Source organism: Varroa jacobsoni, unplaced genomic scaffold (genome assembly GCF_002532875.2).
Source record: "Varroa jacobsoni isolate VJ856 unplaced genomic scaffold, vjacob_1.0 scaffold_832, whole genome shotgun sequence".
Lineage (NCBI taxonomy): Eukaryota > Metazoa > Arthropoda > Arachnida > Mesostigmata > Varroidae > Varroa > Varroa jacobsoni.
This window is the reverse complement of record NW_019213734.1, coordinates 180,942-205,963: the sequence shown is the minus strand read 5'-3', so window position 1 is coordinate 205,963 and position 25,022 is coordinate 180,942. Positions and strand designations below refer to the sequence as shown.

At 42.0% G+C, this 25,022-nt stretch overlaps 1 protein-coding gene and 2 long non-coding RNA genes across 11 annotated transcripts in view; 1 reads left to right on the top strand and 2 right to left on the bottom strand.

Annotated features, from left to right (window-relative positions):
* Nucleotides 1-17,614, top strand: part of LOC111264205 (uncharacterized) — a 30,701-nt gene extending 13,087 nt beyond the window's left edge. For 2 of the 3 annotated variants that reach the window (XR_015312610.1, XR_002682747.2), the window contains exons 2-3: nt 1,947-2,177; nt 14,092-17,614. This is a non-coding gene — a long non-coding RNA (uncharacterized LOC111264205). The remainder of the gene's footprint in view (nt 1-1,946; nt 2,178-14,091) is intronic. The other variant, XR_002682748.2, reaches the window with a different exon arrangement.
* Nucleotides 1-25,022, bottom strand: part of Pka-C1 (Protein kinase, cAMP-dependent, catalytic subunit 1) — a gene marked incomplete at its 5' end in the record, with an annotated part of 49,373 nt that overhangs the window by 15,231 nt on the left and 9,120 nt on the right. For 3 of the 7 annotated variants that reach the window (XM_086969987.1, XM_086969986.1, XM_022839883.2), the window contains 2 exon segments: nt 4,520-4,581; nt 18,671-18,730. In XM_086969987.1, the coding sequence (XP_086826113.1) occupies nt 4,520-4,581; nt 18,671-18,730 (122 nt within the window). 7 annotated transcript variants of the gene reach the window in all.
* Nucleotides 11,732-14,094, bottom strand: LOC111264206 (uncharacterized). The gene is made up of 2 exons (XR_002682749.2): nt 13,651-14,094; nt 11,732-13,471 (listed from the first exon to the last, which is right to left on the bottom strand). It is a non-coding gene; the product is annotated as an uncharacterized LOC111264206 (long non-coding RNA).

The following is a 25,022-nucleotide window of genomic DNA, read 5'->3' as shown; positions in this document are numbered from 1 at the left end:
CTAGTGCTACTAGTAATAGTACTACTACTAATAGTACTACTACTACTAGGGCTACTATTACTACTAATAGTACTACTACTACTACTAGTACTACTACTAATAGTGCTAGTACTACTACTACTATTACTACTACTACTAGTACTACTACTAATAGTGCTAGTACTACTACTACTAGTACTACTACTACTATTACTACTACTACTATTACTACTACTACTACTAATAGTGCTAGTACTACTACTACTACTACTACTACTTTTTTGTACAGAGCCAAATATATTATACCTACATTTAAAACTTACCATAGAACTATTTGATTCTTTATAAACAGTTAAATATCTATTCATGACCAATATGTTCATTCCATCTATTTTTGTCTGCTTCTGATAGGTTTCAAATATTCTGCCCATAAACGCCATGAATTCTGCCCATTTCAATCATCTCCACTTTATCATCTCCATATTTGTTTTTAAGATTAGGAACGACCAACTCGTGGCAAGCATGCAAGAAAGATTTTTGTGCTATAATCTTGGATTGTTTTATGTTCTTCAGCTTGTTATACATATACATTTGGGATGATAGAGCTGTCTGGTTCAAGTTTAATATGATTGGGTTTTATTATGGGTCCAGTTTATGCGTCTATTTTTAGAACTGCAGAGATATGCGCCGCACGGCAAACGGATCTGACTAAGTTAAACTTAAAAGACAACAAAAAACCAACGCTGTAAATAATTCTGTTGGCCAGTTACAGAGAAGTCTCCCCAGAGGAGCGTAATCTAACAGTAAAATAGTGACTTTATTTTTGGCTGATGAGCTATCGTTCAAGAGTGTTGTGGATTTAGCAGCGGGGTATGAATGTACCTACCGAAAATGTTCCACACTTGTGGTATCTAACTTTTACGATTACGTCACTCAACATTACCCATAAATACAAAGCATGACTCCAACGGAATGAAAGTTTATAGCTAGAAGAAATTATCAGCTGACTCAATTATAGATAACGAACGAAAGTGCTTTTGATTAACTTATAGAGGGGCGGAATATGTTGGTATCCACTGAAACAATGAGTGGGAAACATCACTTCGTGTTACAGTAGTTGAAAACCACGAACAGATTCAATGGAAACATAGTAAAATGTCAATCGCAATAAAGCAGCAAGGGTCACAAAAAAACTTTGCGTAGGAAAAAAGGTCCAGTCTTGGTCGACGTTGGATCCTAAATACCAGACCCAGCTCAAATTCGATGGATTTCGACTCAATGCTTCTGAAGCATTCACAGTCAGGACCCCAAAAAAGTACACAAACACTCAGAATGGATACAGTCTTCGCTTGCCCTTCAATTAATAAAAGTGCTAACAGTATTTTGAAAAATCACCTTTTTTAATACGTGTTTGCGTCGCGCGCATTCGAAATCGGTGCGCAGGGATACACCGATAGGTCTTGTCAGCTCTAAGCCGTATTCTCCAATATTAGCAGCAGAAGCGGACTCGATATAGACGATATAGAAGTGCTCGATTTATTTCTTCCCACCAGCTAACATATAGAGCTCGAAAAAAAATTCAAAGAGAGGCTCTCGTTTGCTTGTCTGTACAACGGCACATGTTCGTCAAGTTCTCTGATCCGATCACAGACTAACCTTTGAATCAATGGCTGACGTTCCGGTTGTTGGCATGGCGGATTCAACCGCACACGGAGGTAAACGTGGTACTAAGCATTGTGATGTTTTAACTAACATTTTCGCAATAAATTAAATTGTTGCGATTAAAACAAAGATCGAGAAGGAAAAACCAACAGCTAACGATTTACAATGGCTATTATCCCCAAAATTATCGGGCAAAACTCAACACCAGCAAGGACCTGATAGAGATGATATAGGTATCACTTGACGTCTAAGCTATTGTCGACTCTGTGCCAAGCACGTTTTGACTCAGCTGTTATCTTCCGCAGCAAGGGCAGGACGTACACGACGTGGAGCACGATATCGCTTGCCAACGAACTACCAAACGACAACCGCCAAAGCACGTGCATCTTCGTTCTGACGTGGCCGGTACGAACTGGTATTAATCCTCAGTTCATCGTCGACGACGATGGCCACAACCGTCAGACGTGCACACGCTTAAGAAGATAGACGAATCAAGTGTTGCAAAGGAAAGAAGTTGTTATTTATTGTTGGGCAACGTAAGTTCTACTTTGTGTAGTACATAAACTATAGCACTAATCAATGATATTTTTCTTAGAATACCTACCTATCTGCGGACGCTGAAAGGACTTGAGTGTAAACAAAAATGACAGAAAATTCCAGTGTTTCCGCTGTGTGAGTTCGCAAAGCTTGTTGATTTGCAAGTTAAAAAAAAAGAAATGCACTTTTCGATTTGTGTCATCTTGTGATCGTCGATTGAATTTATGTAGGTTCTAACAACTCATTTGATGTTGAAATTTTTGTCTGAGTTTAATGGACTCATTTCAGTGTTTGGAGTTGGGTGTAGTTGTACCCTTCGTATGGCCGTATTAAGGTCGGTTTAGTTTTTGGTAAATGCACCGTAGTATTATTTTAGCCTTTTGTGTGCCATTTCAAAGTTAACGGTATTATATTCATCATTTCCCTAAGCTCGCTACCACTATGTATATATATATATATATATATATATGGTCATACCGCTACATGTGGGATGTCCGACTGAAGAGATGCAGTACAATCCAGGACTCGTTAACTACCAAGGTTCGACCGATATCCACGAGTTAGGCTCGTCATAATGGTAGCTACTTGTATAGGTCGGCAGCCGTGATAGTAGTAAGGCGTGTTTAGAAAATCCACATGGTATATAGGAATAGAATAGACTTCAATGCCATTCGGGCTATTTTTGCAGAATGAAACGCGGTCGTCTGCTGCTGCTGCCGGAGCCGCTGGCATCAACTTATGCGCGATGCCGGAGGGAATCCGACAATGGGTTCCGTACAAAAGCATGGTACCTTCTCGTTTCAGAGGCGAAGCGACAGTACAGCCACGAGACAATCGGATAACAGCTCTCTCTTTATCCAGTCTTGTACACCGCAAAACGCGTGTTAACCCATGGTATTAAGCCTCTCTCTGACCAGAACCAAACGCCATGGAGCTACCATGCCAACTAGTCCTTTTCTACCTATGTATTTGTATGTGGTATCATGTGACAGCGATCGAAGGTCTGCTCGTTCATTCAGATAGATCCTGTTCATCCGGTAATGAACACAAAACAAAAAACGCTCAGAATATTGTTGGCTTGTTACGACCATAGCTATACTCGTAATGTACGACGTTCGCTTAACGCAGCCGATTACATTCTAGGTTAGCCTACTAAAATCGGTTATAATCAACAGCGAACTGTTTGATAAATTTTGAATGTTGATAATGTATAATTCTGCTCGATAAGAGACGGTGCGTTTGTTAACCGGTAGGCCAAAGTCCACGGCAAACGTCGCACCAAATGTATTGAGAATGGCGACCTCTAGCTGCCTTCAGCAGGAAACAAAATTAAACGTGCAGTACGTATACGTGGCAGCCGTAATACGTATAGAGGCCGTTCACATGACTCGAACGTAGCGGTTGTTTTTTTTCTCAGAAACAAGAAAAAAAAGCCTAAAAAATAACGCCACCTCATAACAGTAAAATATAGTTGCGAATAAGTTAGTAAAGGACGCGACATCTCCTAGGTGGGTGCGGCCAAAACGACCGCTAGCTAATTTATGCCTAAGCAAAGATTTGTAAAACTACCGATCGTCGACAATGCATTACATCGCTATGATTCGGTTACCAGCAGCCATGAAACAAAGCTACTTTGAAGCTAATAGGTCGTTGGTTAAAACCTGAAATTTTAGTTCAGGAAGGAACGTGAATCCAGAGTGAGCAATAAACAACCGAGAAAAGCTCTTTGGAGAGAACGGGAATTTTCATTGCACCCTTCTAAGGCTTGTGGATATCCACGAAACAATAAACCAGAACGAATGGAAAAAGGACCTGATTGCTGTTTTCCCTGCGGCAGGGGTCTCGGCATGGCTCAGCCTGCTGGTACTAAAGGGGGCCAATTTACAGTTCATTTGTTTATCTGATTTTCAGTTTCGCTCGAAGATCGATTACTGATAGTATGCTGTAGCTGATTACTCATTAATTCTACAGAGCAGAGCTAAAGGTAGGCCAGTTGTTCGTAGACAGCAGAGTAGAGAACGTTCGGACAAAGGTTGTATTCCTATAGGGCCTTGAGCTGACTTCGAGAATGGCAGCTGCTAATCTCTGTGAACGACTCACACAGCCAACTACTATACAAATTGTTGATGTTAATTTTATACGTCAGCCATTAACCGCAAGACAATATGGCTACTTATACCGCTTTCCCGCGCAGACAACTGCTGCCGAAATGTTTGGCAATGAATGAAACGGGTACAGTCATTGCATGATGCGCATCTGAAAAGCTTCCCGTTGTAAATGAGGAAAAGTTAGTGTGATAATATTTTTCGGTATTATATTGTATGATATAATCATTACTTACCGAGCTGGGATTTGTCCATTTTTGCTCGAACTGTCGCCTGGCCTCTTCAAGGAAGCGTTCGACTGTACAACAGCGACGTCGACATGAAAGTAAGGTTCGTTCAGCAACATTTAAAGGAAGTCCGCATCAATTCCGATCACGAATCCGGCGAATAATGTGCAAAGATTGTCAAGCGAAGATACAAAATAGAAAGCACGTAGCAAGAAAAATATTGCGGTAAAGCAACGATAAACAATTTACGTAACAACAACAGTAACAGCAACAACAACAACAACAACAACAACAACAACAACGGGACAAGAACAACAGGACAGATACTTTACGTTAGAACACTGTATTAAGCAAAGCAATAGATAGATGTATGTATGTATGTATGTATGTATGTGGGGGACAAGAAACGATGGGGGTGTATTTCACGGGCGGCTAGCCGTCCCCGTCTAACGTCTACAATACCTTCACCATATCTCCTAAGCGTAATTCGGACGACTTACTGATTTGAAGCACAGTCATTCACTCATTGTCGTCTGCTAATTTATCTAGTGCCACACTATAAAGCGTTGTATTCGATCATCGCAACGCGTCAGCAAATTATAAGCTTGTGCTTTGCACTTGAAAAAAGCAGAAACGACGACGATGCCAACAACAACAACAGAAGGAATGATAGCTGGAATCGCTAGAATTAGAGCTCGTTGAATTTCCTATACGTACTATATGAATACAGATATCAGAACTAGCCTTTGACTAAAATACTCTCAATTTCTCCTATGCTGTGTGCCAAGGCTGTACTCGTTCATTCATTCATTCATTTAGTTCCACTAAATCGCATTCAAACAATTGTTTTTCCATTTCCTTCTGGTTTTCCCTTCTGCACACGATCCACACACGCTAACACATAGAAATCTTCTCTCTGTTCGTTTCTCATTGGTCATTGTCATTTACATAAGTCAATGCGAAAGCCATTCCACCCCACAGCGCGTTCGTAGTGTCGCTTAATAGTACTTCGGTACCTCAGTCATATATGTGCATATATGTAGATTCTTATAGCATCTCTCGGCTAACATCGGCCGCTTTGTCTCCGCGGTAGACAAATACAATCGTTTGATCAGCACACTTCTACAGGAGTTGATAATGTTAAATGCTAAAGCCGAAACCTATCCACAGAAGCGCATCGGCGCTACATCACAGATCAATGTCAGATAAACTATCTATTACGCAGCTAGCTACACTGGTTGTTTACGGCAAGAAAGCAACGGTATTATGCAGTGAAAGGTAGTACTATTAGCTGTGCTAGTAAAAAAAAAAAAAAAAAGGAAAGAAATAGAAGAGAAAAAAAAAAAGAAAAAAGCGCTACACACGGCTTAATAGAAACGAACTAAATCGAAGCTCATCAGCCGAAGTCACACTCGTACAGGTAAGTGTTTACGATTATGCGATCACGCAATTGAGACAACAGCAGCGCGACGTTTCGTCACGCGCAAAAGTAACGTTTCAGTGATCTGGTACGTTTTACAATGTATCATATAACTATGTATCCGTCATTCATAATTCTTAAGCTAGAAATAGTCTAAAACGGTACGTGACAATGATGCGATACAAGTTTGAACTAAATAGCAATGAACGTTGTGTAGCTGAATGAATAGATTGTTCCTCTATCGCTGCCAAACCCTCCTATTTTTGATTTGGTTTTCCTTTTCCTTTCTGGGTGTCCTTAAAGTGGGCTTTTGTTCATATCTATCCAGCACAGATGTTGCAGGTGCGCGCATCAGGCTGCTTTGTTTTCGTACTGCAGACCGACGTGGCGAAAGAGTCTTGGAACTTTTCACTTTGTGATGTCGAAAGCCATTTATGCCGCCGTATGACCATCTGCGTCGGTTTGTCTATGGTATCAGCGGCACCTACAGAGCTTCGTCAAAGGACTGAGCGGAGCCATGATGAAACCGAGATGAGCACGGTTCCGATTGAGAAGCACTCTTCCCCATCTCCCCCGCGGGGTGTCAGTTGGTTGTTGAGCGTCATCTTCATGATACGTTTGACTAAACGTTTTTTTAAGAAATCCACCGTGAGCTTGTCATCGCTCTATTCTATAAAACCTTGCTTTTGTTTAATAAAATTACAACACTCTTCCCTTGAAGGATTTCAGCCCATGTAAGTAAGAACCCTATACTCGTGACGGGTGGGAAATAAGGTAAATTGAACGTCTCGAGCGTGCCGCCTACTAGGGCCACTGCTTTAACCTTCGTCCCACTTATTTTCTACAAGTACTTGCTAGCAACAGAATTATCACGCATCTTGACCCTAATATGAAATACTGGCACATTCGTCTACCGTCAATCATGAGCAATTTAGTTCCCTTCTCTATTCTGTTTTCATATTTGCCGCCATTTTTGCAATACATAAATAATCAATCGCCCACGTAATTCGCTATGCTACTAGCCGAAATGCTGGCTTCTCTATGTCACACATACATGAGACGGTTACTACTATCTTTTCCATCTTTGCGGAAGTCCTGTGAAACAGGATGAAGAATGCTATTCTGTTCTGCTTGTTATAACAGTTGTATGGCAGCTAGAAGAAAAGGAAGCGGCCAAAGGAATATAAATTTATTCGTATTAAACCACGACCGCTAGCGAATAGCCAGAGCTAATAGGAAGAAGTGCTGGCTGCTCAAACCTTGGTGTGCGTTGACGGCTGCTGCTGACTGCGACGTATAGACCAGGAAAGGATCGAACAGACCCCTCACGGATTGGAGACGGAACATAAAGACGAGAGTTGGCTAATGCGCGACTAGGGGTGATTGTTTATGAGTTACTGTTGCTGAAGTTTCCGCAAAAGCTACAAATGCTATCGCTGCTCCTTGCATTCGATGCCGTTGGTGGGGATGCTTCTGAGGTACTGGAAGGCCAGCCACCGCTGGTGCCACTGCAAGGCGATCGGTTCGAATCTTACCCGAATATTCACCGGAACTGAGGGCTTCGAACACAGGGTTAATGACAAGTAAGCTTAAAAACGGCCTTCGAGTCTTTCTCTGCTTGGCCTAGCTACGTGTGCGCCTAGCTGAGAACGGAAGAAAAGACCAAACCCCCGCCTACCACTTGTTGGGGCTCAGCGAAAGGGGCGAAGACAACAAACCGGTCTCGTAGACAGTGGACAGATAGATGTACGTTGGTCCATTGGATGTGCGTATTATACAAACGAATATTACTATCAAGTTAGTGCCGTGGAAGGTTAGTAGTGATAGCAGATTTCTCGCTCGTCAATTACGTTAAGATTCTGTCAAAGCGGCTGGGTGCAGTAAACGAAGACGCGATGTCTTCCGTGTTTCGTATCGCTTCCCAATGACGAAAATTCGGAACTGCATTAGTTTACGCAAATGATTGATTGATATATTAGAGCAACGGCCACTAACTCGGCTTTCTTCAAACAGGTACGACCGCTCAATTCAAAATCGGATTACCGGCGTCATTGGCGTGGAGTATCTCTGTAAACAAACGCCCCTGTTTATGCTTGTTCCATAACACCCTTCCAGCAAATCAACCGACTACGACCTACAGTACTATAATGTCCGTTACCTTAGGTTTAAGCTATAACTTTGCCCCTAAGGTAAAAATAGCTGTAGAGACCTTACCAAAGTTCCTGTTCCTATTATTAACTCGATATTTGCGTTGATACGCGGCAAGCACATTCGAATATACCTGAATGACCTGAATACGACAGTATTGCTCACATGCTTTGTAACTCATCTAGAGATAATTCTTAATTAAGCATAAAAGTGGCGTTCGTATAAAATCTTTTGTACTAGTTGCACTTTGTATTGATCAACAAAAGTTATCAGAGACAGATGGCTGATATTGTTAAAAGTTTTCAAAGTTATAAGTTCTCGATTGTTTTAAATGTCCAAAAGGAATAGCTGTCTCCGTCGCTGCCGTTTGTCGTTATTGTAGTGCTTGTACTTACTCGACTGGCGTGGCCCCTTCGCTAAGTAAGGTGCCGTGTTATTACAACTTTTTATTATGTAATACACCTAGATATCAGCATCACGAACCGTCTCACGGCCAATCTTTGCAAGCTGATCTGGACGCTGTGGCAGCGTGTCGCGGCCTTAATTGCTAGCTTTATAATTAATGTCTGGAAGTGGCCGTGCTGATTGGCTCGACCAAACACGATACGTTGTGAGTCTTTTTCTCTGCTTTCACGCTGATTACATTTTCAAGTTTCAGCAACTACTGATCGAGTAGCTGAAACGATAGCAGAGCCATTAGCCGCGGACTGAACGAGGCTTAGGCTTCCTTGGCATAGGTCTTCATTTTGTCGTCAAGTGATAACGATATCACCAACAATGCCAGTCACTGATCGTCTCTGAGAACACACGCTCCTAACGTATAACTAGAATCGAAATATATAAACACTTACATTCGTATGATTGGTCACAGCAGTAGTAGCAATGGGCGACACCAATTTCCCTTCATGCGCAAGCCAATCCCGAATTGGCCTTCATTTTCTGCACCCGACCTTATGGGTGAAGTTGACGTCGCACTGATCATAATGTAGCTATCATTTGCTTTGCAACCAGATCTAGGTTTGATTTTTGATGCGTATTCTAATGTTCGTGGTCTGCGTAAGCTTTTGAACGGATTCCTTGAATACATTAGCCACTTACGTGTTTCTACGACGAGCGCTACTCATACTGCTAGTACACATACGATACTATTTAGCTAAATATATGTATTGTATAATAACAATGATTACGGCTCCACAGTAGATAACTACATAATCTATGCTACTATGGCTGATAGAAGCGCGTCGCGCTGTTCAGGCCTGCCCGTAAACCGTAAAACGGTATTATAGTTGCGTAAAAGAATGGTGGCAACCCTGAGACTTTTTTTAAGTTAGAATAAAAAAATTTGGAAATTATGCCACTAGCGACAGCATCCACCAAAAGACAACATAAAAAAACATTGGGTACAAATACGGAGACACATGGGTCCTCCTGACACGAAACGAGCCTATCAAAGGCACTGGCGTAGACAAGCCGTGGACCTGTCCGATTGTTGCAGGCTAGGTCAAGCAACTCGTCATTACGTCAAACCGTTTCTTCCCCTATTTCGCGTGCGATAGCTAAGATGAAACAAAGCAGAAAAAAACCTAAAGTTCTCTAATGTCACAGTAGTCTCCACGTCCCTATTTCATGTTTCAAAAGTATCGATGCACACTTATAGAATGATGTCTTGTTGCGCAATTATAGGATACGCTTGGAGAATCCAGGTCGTCAAAGTATCCGAATGTGAGGCTGAATAAACGCGAAACGCACCTTGTAAGGTTCGCCGCATGTAAGAAGCCGCGTTGTCTTTAGCGGGAGCTTTATTAGTTTTTACTATCCACATGAGTTCAAGGAGGCGTTCTGGGGTTCGATATCAAAGCCAACCACCTCACCAACAGAGCCAGCGAAACGAGTCCGGTACATTTTAGGCAAGTGATTTAGGAACGACAAATCGTTAATCCGCAAAGCATATACTGAAAAAAGTTGTTAAAACTTAAATGAAACGATTTAATAATGGCCTAAGGCGCACGACAGACAGATGTGACGTAAGAACTTTAAAAAACAACGCTATTACATCAGATGGCTGGCGATTCCTTGGCACTTCATCTAACATACATCTCACATGTGGCCCGAAGATTACCGCATGCAAACCCGACAGAACGATCACGACGACTTTTCCTTTTTTGGTTACATTATCGATGTGAGGTTAATTATCAGCGACCAGATGTGCCTGTTTCGCTAAAGGAAACGAAAGGCCAAGGTCCCTGGCAGCGAATCGTCGATGTAGCGGGCGGTGTGGTGAGTATAGAAAGCTGAAAACTTTTTCTAAGTTTCACGCAATTCGATCCTAGCGAGCCAGCTGTTGCCTTTTAGATTTACAATACAACAGCGTTACCATACATTTTGCCATAGAACCGTTCTCCTAGTACGACTACGATCACTAAATGAATTACTACCAGCCGAAACCACAACAACAGCAGCAGCCAATTCGATCAGACACCAGTGCTCTACTAGAAGAAAAATTACCAGGGAAAGTTACTGCTAAGACTGGTTTGGCTACCTACTCAGTTATTCCATCGACTACGCACTTACAAAGATACAATCTCGTATATTCTCCCAAAGCAAACCGACTTGCAACAAGCGTAGCTAAGATTCGTACACGCCAAGGTCGCTAATTGTGTACTTTTGCGAGTCCACTGCATAGGCAATGCGGGTAGCCACGATTCGACTATACTAATATAATATATAATAAAGGCAGCAGAAAAAAGTAGGGGGTTATTGCTTATTTTTACTTATTGATAATTTTTCTTCAGCCAGCGGCGGCGCAACGTTAGTGGCCTGCTGCTTAAGTATCGTGATCGTCTTTGCGAATGAAGGCAGTTGTATTGGCAAAAAAAAAAGATGAAACCGAAGCCTCGGTGAAGTGGAACGCGACTGCGTGCGACAAGCGACGGCCTTCTCTTGAGCACAATCATTTGTACCAACAAAATTCTCCATAATAATCAGCAACGGCTTAAGCCAGCCGGAGTTTGAAGTGAAGAACAAGCGCGGCTTTGTTAGTATTGGTACTCATGGAAACCTGTTTAGTTAACCCGGAGAAAAACCCGCCGTCGATGAATGCAGCGTGGCAGGATTACGACGGCATGATGTTAATCGGTGCCGTTCATGCCGTCGTCAGATTACATCGTGACGAGCGATTATGATGGCTATGGTAGCACGAGGCTAGTCCTGTCGGATGGAACAGCAGTATTCGTTGATTGAACAGATTGATGGGGAGTACTTATAATGGTAAAAGTATTTTGTGATGAGAGCTTACTCGTTAAGTGCCGCTAAATACGTTCGAGCGCATATGCCCTTCAGACTAAGTCGAGTCTGATAAACATACTCGTTATTTATCCTAGAAATACAAACAATTCGCTATTTATTTCTTCTGCGTAGTATACATATGGCCATTACAACGTCTACATTGCCACGTTGTACTGTATCAAACCTACGTAAAAGATCTTGCGGTCTCATACAAAATAAAAACAAAAAAAAGAGCTTATTACGAAAGCGATTCCCACCCGAGCTTGCTATATTAAGCTCAACGTACTCGTTCTCTTTTACAGTTTCGAGCAGTACTGTTCGTATGATCTACGATGCTTGAAGCATTTTTTTGGGGCTGTCACCTGTCGTTTTTCCGATCGCTTAAATTTCGGTTTCGTTCGCTCTGCCCGTTTACCTATTACAGGTGGCTATTAGGATCAAGGGCCCTGAGAAACGGTTGATTTGGCACAACCTAAAGCGACACTGGCCTATCGTCAGTGTTGGCACTCGACAGAGGCTTCTATTTTCCTTCCTAGTTGGCATTGTCGACGACCTCATTCACCTAGCTATTTTTCCTCCAGCTCACCCAAACCACTCGATTCTGTTGGCCGCCATGCCCACAGATTTTAAACGGACGATCTTTCGTTAGTCTAACACTCCACGAACTGTCTCTTCTTTTGTTCGATAGTTGTTGACCCTCCGTCGAAATCGCACGGGCGGTTCCGTTTAGCGTTTTCGGTTGCTAGAGCATCAGCAAAAGGTTGACAAACCGAAAGAGGAACAAAGGACTAGAAAGATTTTTAAGGCCACAACTGTATGCGTCTTACAAGAATAGTGAGCTATTCTTTAAAAATAGGCCATTTGATGTTGACTAGTCAGTTTCATTATTGCGGCTGCTTCCGCACGTTTTTTTTTTTGTTACTGCAACCTTGTTTGTCCTCTAGTGTCGATTGCGAAAGACTGAGACCTGTGCGGCCTCAGCATTTCGCTCTTTGGTTGAGTAGTGATGGAGGATTAACCGAAAAGACGAGTGAAGTTAGCTAATAATCGATAAATTAATTAAAAGAGAGTATATGTTTTGTGTTAGATGGGTCTGCAAGTTGAGCGGTTATCTGACGCGCTTATGTTTCAGGTAGTTGTTGACTGACGGGTCGGGTTGACGTCTCTAACGGTTGACGTGAAATAACAGCCTGGCAGCAGTTACGTGGTGAATTTGATCGTCTCAGCACTATTAACAGATTTAAATATATTTTCTTTTAGTTTGATACCCTTGAGTTTAAGCATAGAAGCTGACACTTCGGTACAACGATACGGTTGTATAGGTCCCACTTCGAAATCATAAAATTACTGCGCGACTTCTATTCTACGCAAGTGGCGACACCTGTCAGCTCCAGCGATACGTTCTGTCCCAACTATATTTTCATGCCATCCTTTTCCGGTGAAAGGTATTAGTGCGTCTATAGATAATAACTTGCTCTGCTAAGCTATCACGATAAGATCATATTTATTCAACAGGTTCTATAATCTGTATAATACGGGACGTTGTTCCCGCGGAGGAGATACGCTATCGCCATTCGGGCTATGTGACCATGTCGACATCCAGCGAGCTATTCGCTCCCATTAAACAACAAACAACAGCCATCACACGCCACCAGGCCGAAATTCCGTCAAGAAATATCGCCAAATCGCAGTTTGCTGTAGCTGACACCCTTAATTACATATCGAAGCGGCCGCCGTTCGAGGCTATATAGTACGACAGTACAGAGTCAGATGAGAGCTTTAGCTCAATCTTCTATGGTTTTGGCTATGCCAATGACGCTGATAACAACTAAACATTGTTTCAAGTGGTATGATTATAATTATAGCCGTTATAACAACTGCAGTTTGTTACCCCTGTGCTTGTATTCCTATCTCTTCTGTCCGGTCCCTATTTGAGGTCGCTGGGGTACGAAAAGCTGGTTACGTCGTAAAACGGGTACGTCCGTCACACGTCCTTTAGAAGAATAACAGAACCTGACTTAATTTCAAATACATTGTATCTAAGTCTAGGCAACATGTCGGCTTGTCTTGTAGGATGTATCGAAACCTGTCGGGTTCATATCGGGTGCCTGTCCAAAAGAGAGAAGACTACTTAATAGGACAATATATTACACAAATGAGCGCGAACAGAGATTAATAATCGTAGCTTTAAACTGCAAGTGCCTGTTTAACATCGTTATGGTTATTCATGATTGAGTATAACGATTCAATTTCCTACTGCCTGTTGCATTCCTTTGCCGAGTCCTACCATTGTTCCTACGAAGGTGAGGTAGACCTATTGTTCAAAACGCATCGGCCTGCGAATGTATCTCAAGGTCAGGTGATTTCTCGGGGTAGCAACATCTGCAACGAATGAGAGCAACGATGCGAGGGCCTCACGATAGATCTCGATCTTCTTTCTATAATGCGATGTAGAGGATTACCGGCGACCGCAAATGCCGCCCAATACTATTAACAACAATAGCAAGCCATCCTACAGATTTGGCCGAAAGGGGCCCATCACTAGCAGGTATTACGTTTCGAAAAACACAAGAGCGCAACGAGCCGCCATACTGCTGCTGTTCATGAAGCGTGTCGTCACAACGCCAGGAACTCTTACTCATATAAAATCTATTAACCTATTGTTGTAGAATGGTCGCATAGCAACAGACAGAAGTTGTACATTGCAGCTTTCGCTTTATCTTTCAAGGTAGCAATATTCGGCTGGAGGCTAGCGTGTAGACAAAACCATTTGCTCGCACGCACGCGTGCCCGGACAAATAATTTAGATGTTAAACTAAATGTCGTCCTTCGTTCAGACAGAGCGAAGGAGACATATGCGTAGATACGCATTCTTGCGAAGAATGAACAAGGAACAGAAAGGAGTACCAGGACGAAGCGCAACCGCTACGAAAGGGTACGTAAATGGTAGGCAGCGGCGTCGCCATAATGCGCGCTATCCTGTAAATGTAACCCTGTTATGTTTCGACTGATGCATTTAGTCTGATGCTTTTACCGTACCTATCACATGGGGTACATCGTACGCACCCAAGGGATTGTTTTTTGCGCGTTACGTCAAACACGAAAGTAGCGTGAGGTTTGGTATTGTGTCGGTTCGTTTCAGAAGTCAACGACGATTAGGGTATTTTTGCCGACTGGTGGGTTAGAATTGCGAAATGATAACATATGTGAGAGATATGAACAGGACGGCGTATCTCCATCGTCCACTTAATTACTTTAGCGCTGAGTTTTTTAATAGCTTACTACTAATTCGAAGCCTAGATGATTTTATTTACAAGCTGTATGATAAAATAAATGTACCAGAACGTGCATAATCCTCGCCTCATACGGTGGGATCTTTATGCCGCTCACTAATTACTGCTCGATTTTTCAATCCTTTTTATATACGGTATACGATAATCGAACTTCTAAATCTTGACTTCTTGAATCCTCCGACATTTCCTGTATTTTTTTTTCATATGTCGTTTGCGTACTATCCTGCCTATATCCGCTTCGTTTATTCAAAACAAAAACTCTACATTTTTATCTAGTGTGGGTACATACACCACAGCCTTAACACTGTCCTGTGTCATACGTATTGTGTATAAGGGGCAAGCCATTGCAGACCTGTTCGTGGCCGCGATGGTTTCATTCTGTAGCAGCAATAGCAACAATATTTGCAACCGTTTGCCCTTGTGCCGCTAACACATCTAGAACCAGCGTCCTTATAAACGCTATTTTTAGCCTTTTAGCAACATGACCGACGACGACGACGACGACGACGACGACCGCTGGCAAGATGATCAGCGTTCTCCTCCTTCGTTGTAGCCCTTGCCATCCGTGAGTGTTGTTAGATACAGCTCAGCAGTCCACATGCGACACCATAGTAGAGTATTCAGTAGCCAACTAGTTGAGGCCCCGCTGGCCAGCAGGGCATGACATACTATAGCATTGCTATACTCAATTGCCGCTATCGAGAGCGACATAATCTTCACCTCTGAGCGGCGCTCACCTGGCAAGCTGCGACCAGCCTAAGCAGCTAGCTGCAGACAAAATCACTGCAGGTATGCCAGGCTAAGGTGGATACAACTGCTATTTCTAGGCTAACGAATACAGCCCTGCGCCCTAAGAATTGCAGATTGAGTATCTGCCAACTATCACCTGCGTATGAGCCCCTACCCACTGTGGCCAGTCAGTTAATTTCGCTGCTGTTAAAGCCTATATGGCCAGCAAAAAGCTCTGCATCCCTCTTAATGCTGCCTACAGATATTTAGATTTCGCTTGCGTAACCTCAGCCATTGCATTGACATCGATATTAACGCCTTCCGAACCCGGGCTAGCATCTTAGCCTTCATCAGTAGCTCGCCGCTACCTTTATGAACGCATACATCTTAGATAGTGGAACCTGACGTGGATATAATACCACGATGGCTTGGTTGACTGAAAAACCAGGAATCGCTGCCTCAAGTTCTGCTAATCGTTTAGCATGACGACAGATGTGGCTCAGTAAGAAAATTTAAGTTCAGAGATTGGCGGCAATATTTAACAGCGAAAGAGGGAGCGAGACGAAAGCTGAACGTAACGATAATAAATGCTCGTAAACAAGAGAAGTGGCAAATTTCTATTAAAGTTTAGGCTAGAACGCTGAGATATGCATTCAGTACCCGTCTACATTCAACGAACGTAAGCTGTATACGTCGAAGTATTGATGACGTACACACAAGTATATGAGGTTCTCTTTGATTCACAATAGTATTTATCGTTATAGCTACCGGGGACTTGTCGGCCGCTGTTCACGAAAAGGTATGTTGCGTCTCAGTAGCTCATCTTTTCCATGCTATAACAATCGGCAATTAAATCGCCAGGTTGTTGTAAAGCTTGACTAAATAAATCCGGTATTATCGACTACAGAATGTTTTCTCCTAAAAAAAATCTTACTTGAATTTTAAAACAGGCTCTTACATTATGCTTCTGCGTATCGTAGACTCTGGGTAGGCCATTTAGCTGCAATTGAGTGACAAATACGAACATCTAGGCCTCTCGTATTTCTCGCTAATTATAGTATGCGCATGATGGATATCTGCCTTCACCCAGCAAAAACCTACAATTTCTTCACTGAAAATGTTGCCTGTCCTTACTAGGCACCATTAATTTGTGGGGGACCGCAAAGGCAACGCGACACAATATGAGCGACCTATTGAAGCCAACAACGAATGAGATTCCGTGCTTAGATTGTAATGAAACAAGAGAAATCAAAACTAGTCAAAACCGATTGAATGGAGTAAGTTTGAGGCTAATTATAGCGACCTTACTTATCTAGGCCGCAGCACTAAGCCTTCGTCCACTATCTGACGCCATTGGCACTACATCCTTACACAACAATAAACGCCGTTAGTATACGTAACGTCATTGCTATGATATTATATTGATAGCAACAATAACAAAACAGTAGTATTATAATAATAATGTTCTAGTAATATCATCGTCGTTTGCATCATGCAACCACTTTTGCCGAAAGCTTGAACATTTTATCATAGTCAACACTGCCATGTCCAGCATCTTTCTTCTTCATATACGAAATATTGTTGCTATGGTTCCTTCGTAAAAGGTCAGATCTACGATAGATCATACGTCGTCGTGCATAGATACGTTATACATTGTGGACCTGGTGCAGACGCTGAGGCGTGTCACATCAAGATTTCTAGGTTCTAGTAAATTGGCAAATACCTAATAATGAGTAGTTGATCTCATCCATCCACTTCTGACACCTCTATCCAGCTTAAATATCGTACCAATAATTAAGCCCAATTGCAAAGGAAAGAATGTTTTGGGCTATCGGGTCGAATTAGGTTTTTCCTGTACGTAAACATATTGGATACTATGTAACACCTTTGCAAAGTGTTAATCGAAAAACTACTACTGTCTGTGGCTATGACAATTGTATCTCTCAAAAGGAATCGTATGGTAGTGGTGATAGTGATGGTATCTCCATCGACTGTTTGGTTTCGTATGCGACATGCAGGTTTACTGTTAGTACAACGACAAAAAACAAACATATCAACGTTATTATTTTACCATGCGTCGATAATAACATGAAATCACTACGACAACACTAATTGTCTCTCACAATTTAGCTTAATTAGCTCAGCGAGACGTACAACTGATGGATTGGTAACAGGGGCTATACTATCAAAAGTACCAATCACGACCGTTTCCCGTCACAAATAATAGATCACAAAAATTACATCGACCGGGAAAACCGGCTGTCAGTAAGTTTCTTCTTTATGTTTCCGAAACCATTTTACGATACATTTCTAGCACTGACGACACCCGACTGAAGTCAAGAGATTAGATGACTTTGCATTATGCCCGACGTTTTGTCGAGCGAGCAATTCGTTCAAATGTAGAAATGAGACAAATATATCGATTAATGTCCATTATCGGTGTTGATCAGGCGTAAACGATGCACCAAACCAAAGCAAACAGCGACTCTCTGATAATCATCCCCAATTCAGTGCCACCCAGTTGGACAGCGCATGTCGACGTTTTACGCTTTAACTTAACAACTTATGTCAAGGACAAAACCTTGATATAGAAACCTTAACTGGCGTTAGTACGACAATATCCTAGCATACATTTACATCTATCTAAAACATATAAACCTTGTACTGCGGTGCATTGTACCTACGGTAGCCGTTAATTACAAACTTGGTTAGTGTTCAAATTGACTTTTTTCATCCCCGATATTTGACCAGAAAACTTTGTTAGCACGCCTGCACTGAATTTACGCGGGGACCGTTTTGTCCCAGTTCATTGGTTAGAAATTTTGGTCTACAAAAATTATCAGACGGCCATGACCTCAGCAGCGGGTCAGCACTCGACCGCTGCGAATAACATCTGGGTTAATTTGATGCGGCAAAGCAACTATAGTGATACTAACACCGAAAGTCCAAATGCCCGGACTCGAGACGCATTCAGGATTCAGGACGCATGAAGAACATTCAGACTAGGAACACTGACATACTTTCCCATCTCCGACTGCTGCTTTCTATCCCCTGTACACCTACTATAGCAGACGAGAATCATCGGGAAACATTACATATCTTGGTCGCTAGCATGGCCGACGATCAACGAATTATTGGAAATCAGACAACCCCATCAACGCCATTCAAAGCCAAGCCATCTTCAATTTCCTTTCGTTAAATACATACAACGAACAAATGCACCGGCAGACAAAATAAAGCAGCTTATGTTCAATAAATAAGTGGCATTCGCTCGTGGCTCGTTACCTGGGTCTAGTTCACCCCCGCCGATGCTCAGCCTTGACATCCCCATATCATCACTGGGACCTGGAAAATATCAGTCGCAGCAGAGCGTTTCTGCCGATAATTATTCGCGTAGAGTCATATTGGTTTAATTAGTAGTTCGAGTTCGGTTTCAATCGTGTAGGCAGATATGATTGATGTGTACATACACACAGGACATACACTAAGTGGTTATTGGGATCACTGAACGGTAAAAAATTCGTAAAAATTGGTTATTTTACGTTCCTTCGGTCGTTCGTAGTGCACGAGTGTCCCATGTTTATACTCTTTTCACTCGCTGTTATTGTTTTACGGTCAGGTAGATAAAGAATTACTTGTATCATTCATCGCACCCAGTTACTGACTTTTCCATTTCTCCTATACATCTGATCTGTTCTGTTCTTAAGCTGTCATGCGTTTTATGTTCCATTACCATTCGCCATGGTCGCTTAGTATCGCCATAAACGAGTTAGTCTTTTGGCGAACTCGATCTGCCAAGCAAATGTTACTAATTCTCGTAAGACGCATCCAATTGAAACGCACACAGAAGTCGCTGGTTGTGTCGCAGAAAAGCAAGATTATGTCTCATTGCACATATTAAATTATATATGAACGGGTTATTTATAGCCAGCTACCAAGTATATTTATGTCACACTAACTGCCATGCGCCACATGTTAACCCATTGTGCGGATCCTTTCAATATATGTATAATATTTCTTTAGCAAGAAATAAGTAAGCCGTCTAGTCGTTTAAAGCGAACTATCTTTTTCTTATAGTTTATAAAAAATCAAATTTTTCCGGTACATATGTTTTGTTACGCTATGAACTAGCCGGTGTTTCCTATGGGGTAGCGTATTGACTGCTACCTATTAGGTAATTAATGAGTTGAATGTAAGTTCTTGTGAAGATAAGCTAAGGCCAAAAGTTATACTTTATCGAATCGCACACAGTTTGCACGCGGACTACCATCGTTTTCGGTTGTCTGTTCGTGTCCTGTTGACTTTGTAGCCCGGTTAGATTCTAAAGAGCTACATAGACGCGTAACCATTATATCTATCCACTCGAAAACAAAGAATACGCTAGGATGGATCAATGCATACACACACAATTTCAGGTCCTAGATCGACTTGTCGTCTATTTATCGTTCTAAAGACATTGGCTTCACAAACCGCGTTCAGCTCTGTTCGACGCGCACGTCTGCTGCGTATCGTAATTATAACGAGGCAAATGTACGGCAATAATGACAAGAGCTACTTTTCCGTCATGTCTTCCGAAGACAGAATCAGGTCAAACGTCTGCGAAGATCGAGAGGTAACGAAAAAAGCGGCCAGTCGTAAAGCATCGCACCGCACTATTTAGCGCTAAAGCTAGCATAAATCACTAAAAAATTGGCTAGATTTTATCAGCAGCTATTGATTATTTAGTGCATATCAGCAATCTAACGTAGGCTCTTCATTCCAGCCCTTCTAACAACTCTCACGTGCAATTCTCAGGCACGATTTTCGCATTTGTTGGTATGAGCGTGCCAGGTGGAATGGAACGAAAGGAAAGTTGTCTTCTAAACATTGCATGCTATAAATACGATTTTATCTTACTTAATATTGTTATTAATGCACGTGTGTTTGCATTCGGGTGTATAGACATCTATTTCCGATTCGTACGAAAGAACGACTAGAGTGTTGTTTGTTAGAAGTAAATTTTCGAACTTACAGATCGTTCAGTTCGATGAAACCTTCGGCTGAACTCATAGCGAATGCCGTAATGCATACGCGTGTTTACGAGGAGATGAAAAGTAATGAAAAATATTTCAGAACATCATCCGAAGCTACTGGAATCACTTATCGATCTGCATGCTTACCGTGCCGCCCGTACGTCACGAGTCCATCACATTTTACCCCAACAGTTACGTTGGTGCTGTATTGTCACAACGCTTTTAAATTATGAAATGCCGCATAGTACAATGTGCTACGAAATCCTGTGGAAAATCGATGTGGTACGGTGGCTTGTCGTCGGGCTTTTATTTAGCAGCCGACTCGTGAGAGGTCTATCTGTTTTTCCTAAATAGTGCAGGTCTATTGCCATTCAATCAAAAAGCAAATGTTTTCTCCTGGCTTACGGAGCGAAGAAATGCATCTTAGTCGACTCCGAATGCACGAGGCTGTGCAATTGCGCCTTAGCAAAATCGTACCGTTACGTCCATTAGAAAACATTAATAACTCTAGCGTTACCGCTCTCAAAAGTCAACCACAGCTGCACTTCAATGTCAGGGCAAGTAGCAATACAAGCAGTCGAACTAGCAGCAGCTACATCAGAGAATAGACCAGCTGACGCTACAGCTGTTCCTAATGCGTGCTGGCTCAGTCTTCAGAGACGACGTATTCGATCTGCGTGTCCCTTCCGCCATGGTATTCGAAATAGCGCAGGGCGAGTTGGGTACCAAAACCCAGCTGAGCTGGTGAGTTAGCACCGCCAACAACCTACTACGCGTAACCGCATACTCATGCCTGGTGTTGACTTCTATCCATGAAAACTATCTTATTGCTTGTGATTATGCTTGCAGCTCTACGAGTGCCTCTTCAAGCAGTGCGTCGAACCCGAGCGTGAATCTGACCTCGATTCTGATAAACCAGGGACCCCCTTTCTCTCTCTCTTTCTCTCTCTCTCGCTCGCTCGCTTTCTCTCTCTCTCTCTGTTTTATTTAATTCTACGTTATAAATAATGAGGCAAGCAAAAAAAAACGTGTTAGTGGTTAGCTGGCCGGAATGTTTAAAATCAAAATTATTGCTCGATACGGCGCGTATGCAGGTTGTAGAGGCAATATCTTATTGTTGGACTAACGTCATGTTTTTTTGTTTCACGTCAAAGGCTGTTTTTCGGTCGATGATACAGTGTCTCTTTTGGCTGTTAGGCCTGCAAAAGAGAGGTTTGCCGGTGGCAAGAAAATGTTCAAATTTTCGTAATGCTATACGAACAGTTTTTGCTTGCATAATAGCGTATGCATTGTGACACTCATGTACATCCACCTTAAAAGCGCAGCGAAATGTTATCGTACATAGCGGTAAATATACATATGGATCTTTATTTTTTACGCTCTGGCCTTTTCCTCATTCAAAATCCGACTCGGGTTTGACTGGCCTAAGATTTACGGCCAAAAATTGTGCCAGCAAGACTTTGGCTTCATACATAATATAAGCTAGCCACAAGTTATTTAACAAAAACTTAGGATAAGTTTCGCCATTTAAGCAAGCGAACAAACGTAAAGTTATACGCAAGTCTAAAGTGGTCAATGAAACATTCAAGCACCTACGAAACGGCATAAAGTATTTCACTGTATTCACGGTCCTGCAGCGACTTTGCATTTCAGGATTCTGAACCATGAAAACATGTTGAGGCCATGGCCTATGACCACCTTTAAGCAAGTATAGTGAGATGTAAACGAAACTCCGTCCACGACATTAAACATGCCACCGCTATCAATCTTGCAGGTCATTTGCTTTTTGCAGAAAAACCGTTTATGAACGTCGGTTTTATTGGTAACTAGTCCTTTCTCTAACAATTATATCTGTAACACCCCACACAAGGGAGCTTTTAGGTCCAATGTTCGGCACGGTAATGGTGGCACCCACTACGATACAGACGATATTATCATAACCATTTGCATACAGCAAAAACACTGTTTAATGTTCTCTAGATCTGTACGTATGTTCGAATGGTTGTCCCGAAGAACTTCAACTTTCGTCGTCTGATTCACGCCAATTCTGGGCCCTGGCTGAGCAAATAACATAGCAAATCGTGAAACGTAAACTCCGCTGCTACCACCACGAGAATTCCCTATCGATAATAACAACCCAGATCGAGCATCGGTAGCACACTTTTAAGTAACTGTTTGATTTCCAACTTCGTACATGAGTTCAGGGCTAACATTAACAGAAAGTGCATTTTTGCATCAATCAGGAGAAAGCAAATGATTATATTTCCTATATTAAGTGCCTGTTATTTTTGGCACTGTCGGCCTTATTAGTTTTTTTACTAAATTTTCATCATTTTTTTCTGTTTTGACGTAAGCTAATGATCTGATGGCATGGCTGAATATGGGCACAAATTGAAGCCGTTTTACTTGCTATGCAAATGCATATAATCGACTTATTGATTGTCTGTGTTGTGACGTAAGACTCCGTGACTCTCCGATAGCAAAAAATCGTATAACACAAAACATGTTCCGCCGTCATCCGGAATTCGGTCAGCGACAATGTCGCGTCCACCTGCCATTCATACATTACACAAACGACGTTTCCTTACTATAACTGGCACTTTTATACTTCCCAGTTACTTGTAAATGAACTCGTGAGATCTTCAGCACGAGAACGCGCAAACCCGATGTACTTATGCTTTATAGCGATCCCGTCACTAGCAAAATCAGCAAGATTCTATAAGTTGTAGCAATTATATTAAACGATACTCCTGAAAAGGGCGAGCAGAATCCTATGCGGGCATTAGCACCTCTCACTATGCACATACCCACCTAGCTGTTCATGAATTTCTCGAATTTAGTTCTATTCTTGCTCATATAAATATTTACTTGAAAAAGTAAGACTTTTTCTTATCATCCGTTACCCAACTGTTGATGGCCTTATCTAAAAGTATGCTGGTAAATACACCTGACTGATATACCAAATCACAGTTAATCTGATCTGTAGTTATGGCGAAGACGCCGATTCCAACACTCGTTTTGCTGGGCAAATGCCTCCTCGCGATTCCCTTCCAGCGCCCTTCGGTGACACCTATACTACTAGTCGACATGTATTCTCACATCGAAGAATGCATATATATCACCCTTGTACGAGGCAGAATATATGCCACACATGTTGGAATCTGTATCATTTTCGTACACTTGAGAAAAATACACAAGTGTCAAGTACTGTTGCAAATCAGTCATCACCACAGACAGCCACGTACTTCTTAGTTTTTCGGTTTCAGCTCATTGTGATGGATGTGTGGGCAAACAAAAATCAAAGTGTCCTAATGCATAATTGTTATGCCTAATACTGAAAGGAAACTTGAACAGCACCAGCTGATACCATCCTGGTGTTTTTGATCCTATGCGTAACCCTGTTTAGCTTCTACTAATCTACACATTGTCTGACGTTTTCATCAGGTTATTTTCGCTATTTTGCCTCTGGTGGCACTTCTACGCGACTACTTTCTACTATTTATATACTAAGGCTATCACCGTCGGCCCCCAGGTCCTCCGCTCTGCGCAGGTACCACCGGCAGTCCTGTCCGGTCTACACTTCCCAGACAGATAGCATCCATCGAAGAGTTATCAGTATCAACAGGGACGGTCCTAATTCGTAGGGCAACAACATCACGAGCATCGCCACGGGATCTGCAGGCAGTACCGCAGCGAATCCGAACTTTCATTGCTTTTTTAATTCTGTCTCTGTACAAAAAAAAACACGAAAAAAAAGGACAAGGACCACTGCCGATGACGACTCGTGGTGTCGTCCACAGCGTTGGAGTCAATATGGATATCAGCTCAGTGAACATGGGTAGCTGTAATAGCTGAGTAACACATAGGAAAAAGCTAGATAAGCTTTCCACATACGAACCATTTTGACGTCTATAAAAGACTTCTATTAAGGTGTGATAATGTCAAGAACCGCCGGTTGACGTTTTAAAAGGTAATGTAATAGATAAGCGGCCCAATGATGTTCTATTACGGTTAACAATTCGGGTTAGAATTCACAGAATTTTCCAGTTTAAAACTAACTAAGTCATGTTGTTTAAAATATCGCTCATAGTTATAAGATATCTTTACGGGAAAAACTTGTTTCTGATTCAAGAGCAATTAGATTGCTTAAAATATGAAAGGAAAAATGCAAAGAGCTATTTGACATGATCGATTTATTAGGCAATCAAAAATTGCCCCTCTTTTTTTCCTGTTCATTTAAATCCTGTCCAATAATATAAATGCTATTGAACGGCAAGCTGTGCTTAACGACAGCACACCTTGACTTAATCCACTTTAACGGTATACGCGAGCCGATTGATTTATATTTCATTATATCATCATATATTTAGCTGGTGACTCAATTCAAATCGACGTCAAAGTCGATCTCGAACACAGAGCTAAGCACCCTGATTTTTTTTGAATCGGCTCAACCGGCTTACACCGAAGATATGTTCTTTTCGGGATTATATTTACGTAGCATTATGTACTTTCTATCTCGCTCTTCGGCTGATAGCCACAAACTATGCTCAGCAAAAAGCCCAACAACAAGCGACGACAACAACAACAACAACAAGCGACAACAACAACAACAACAACAACAACAA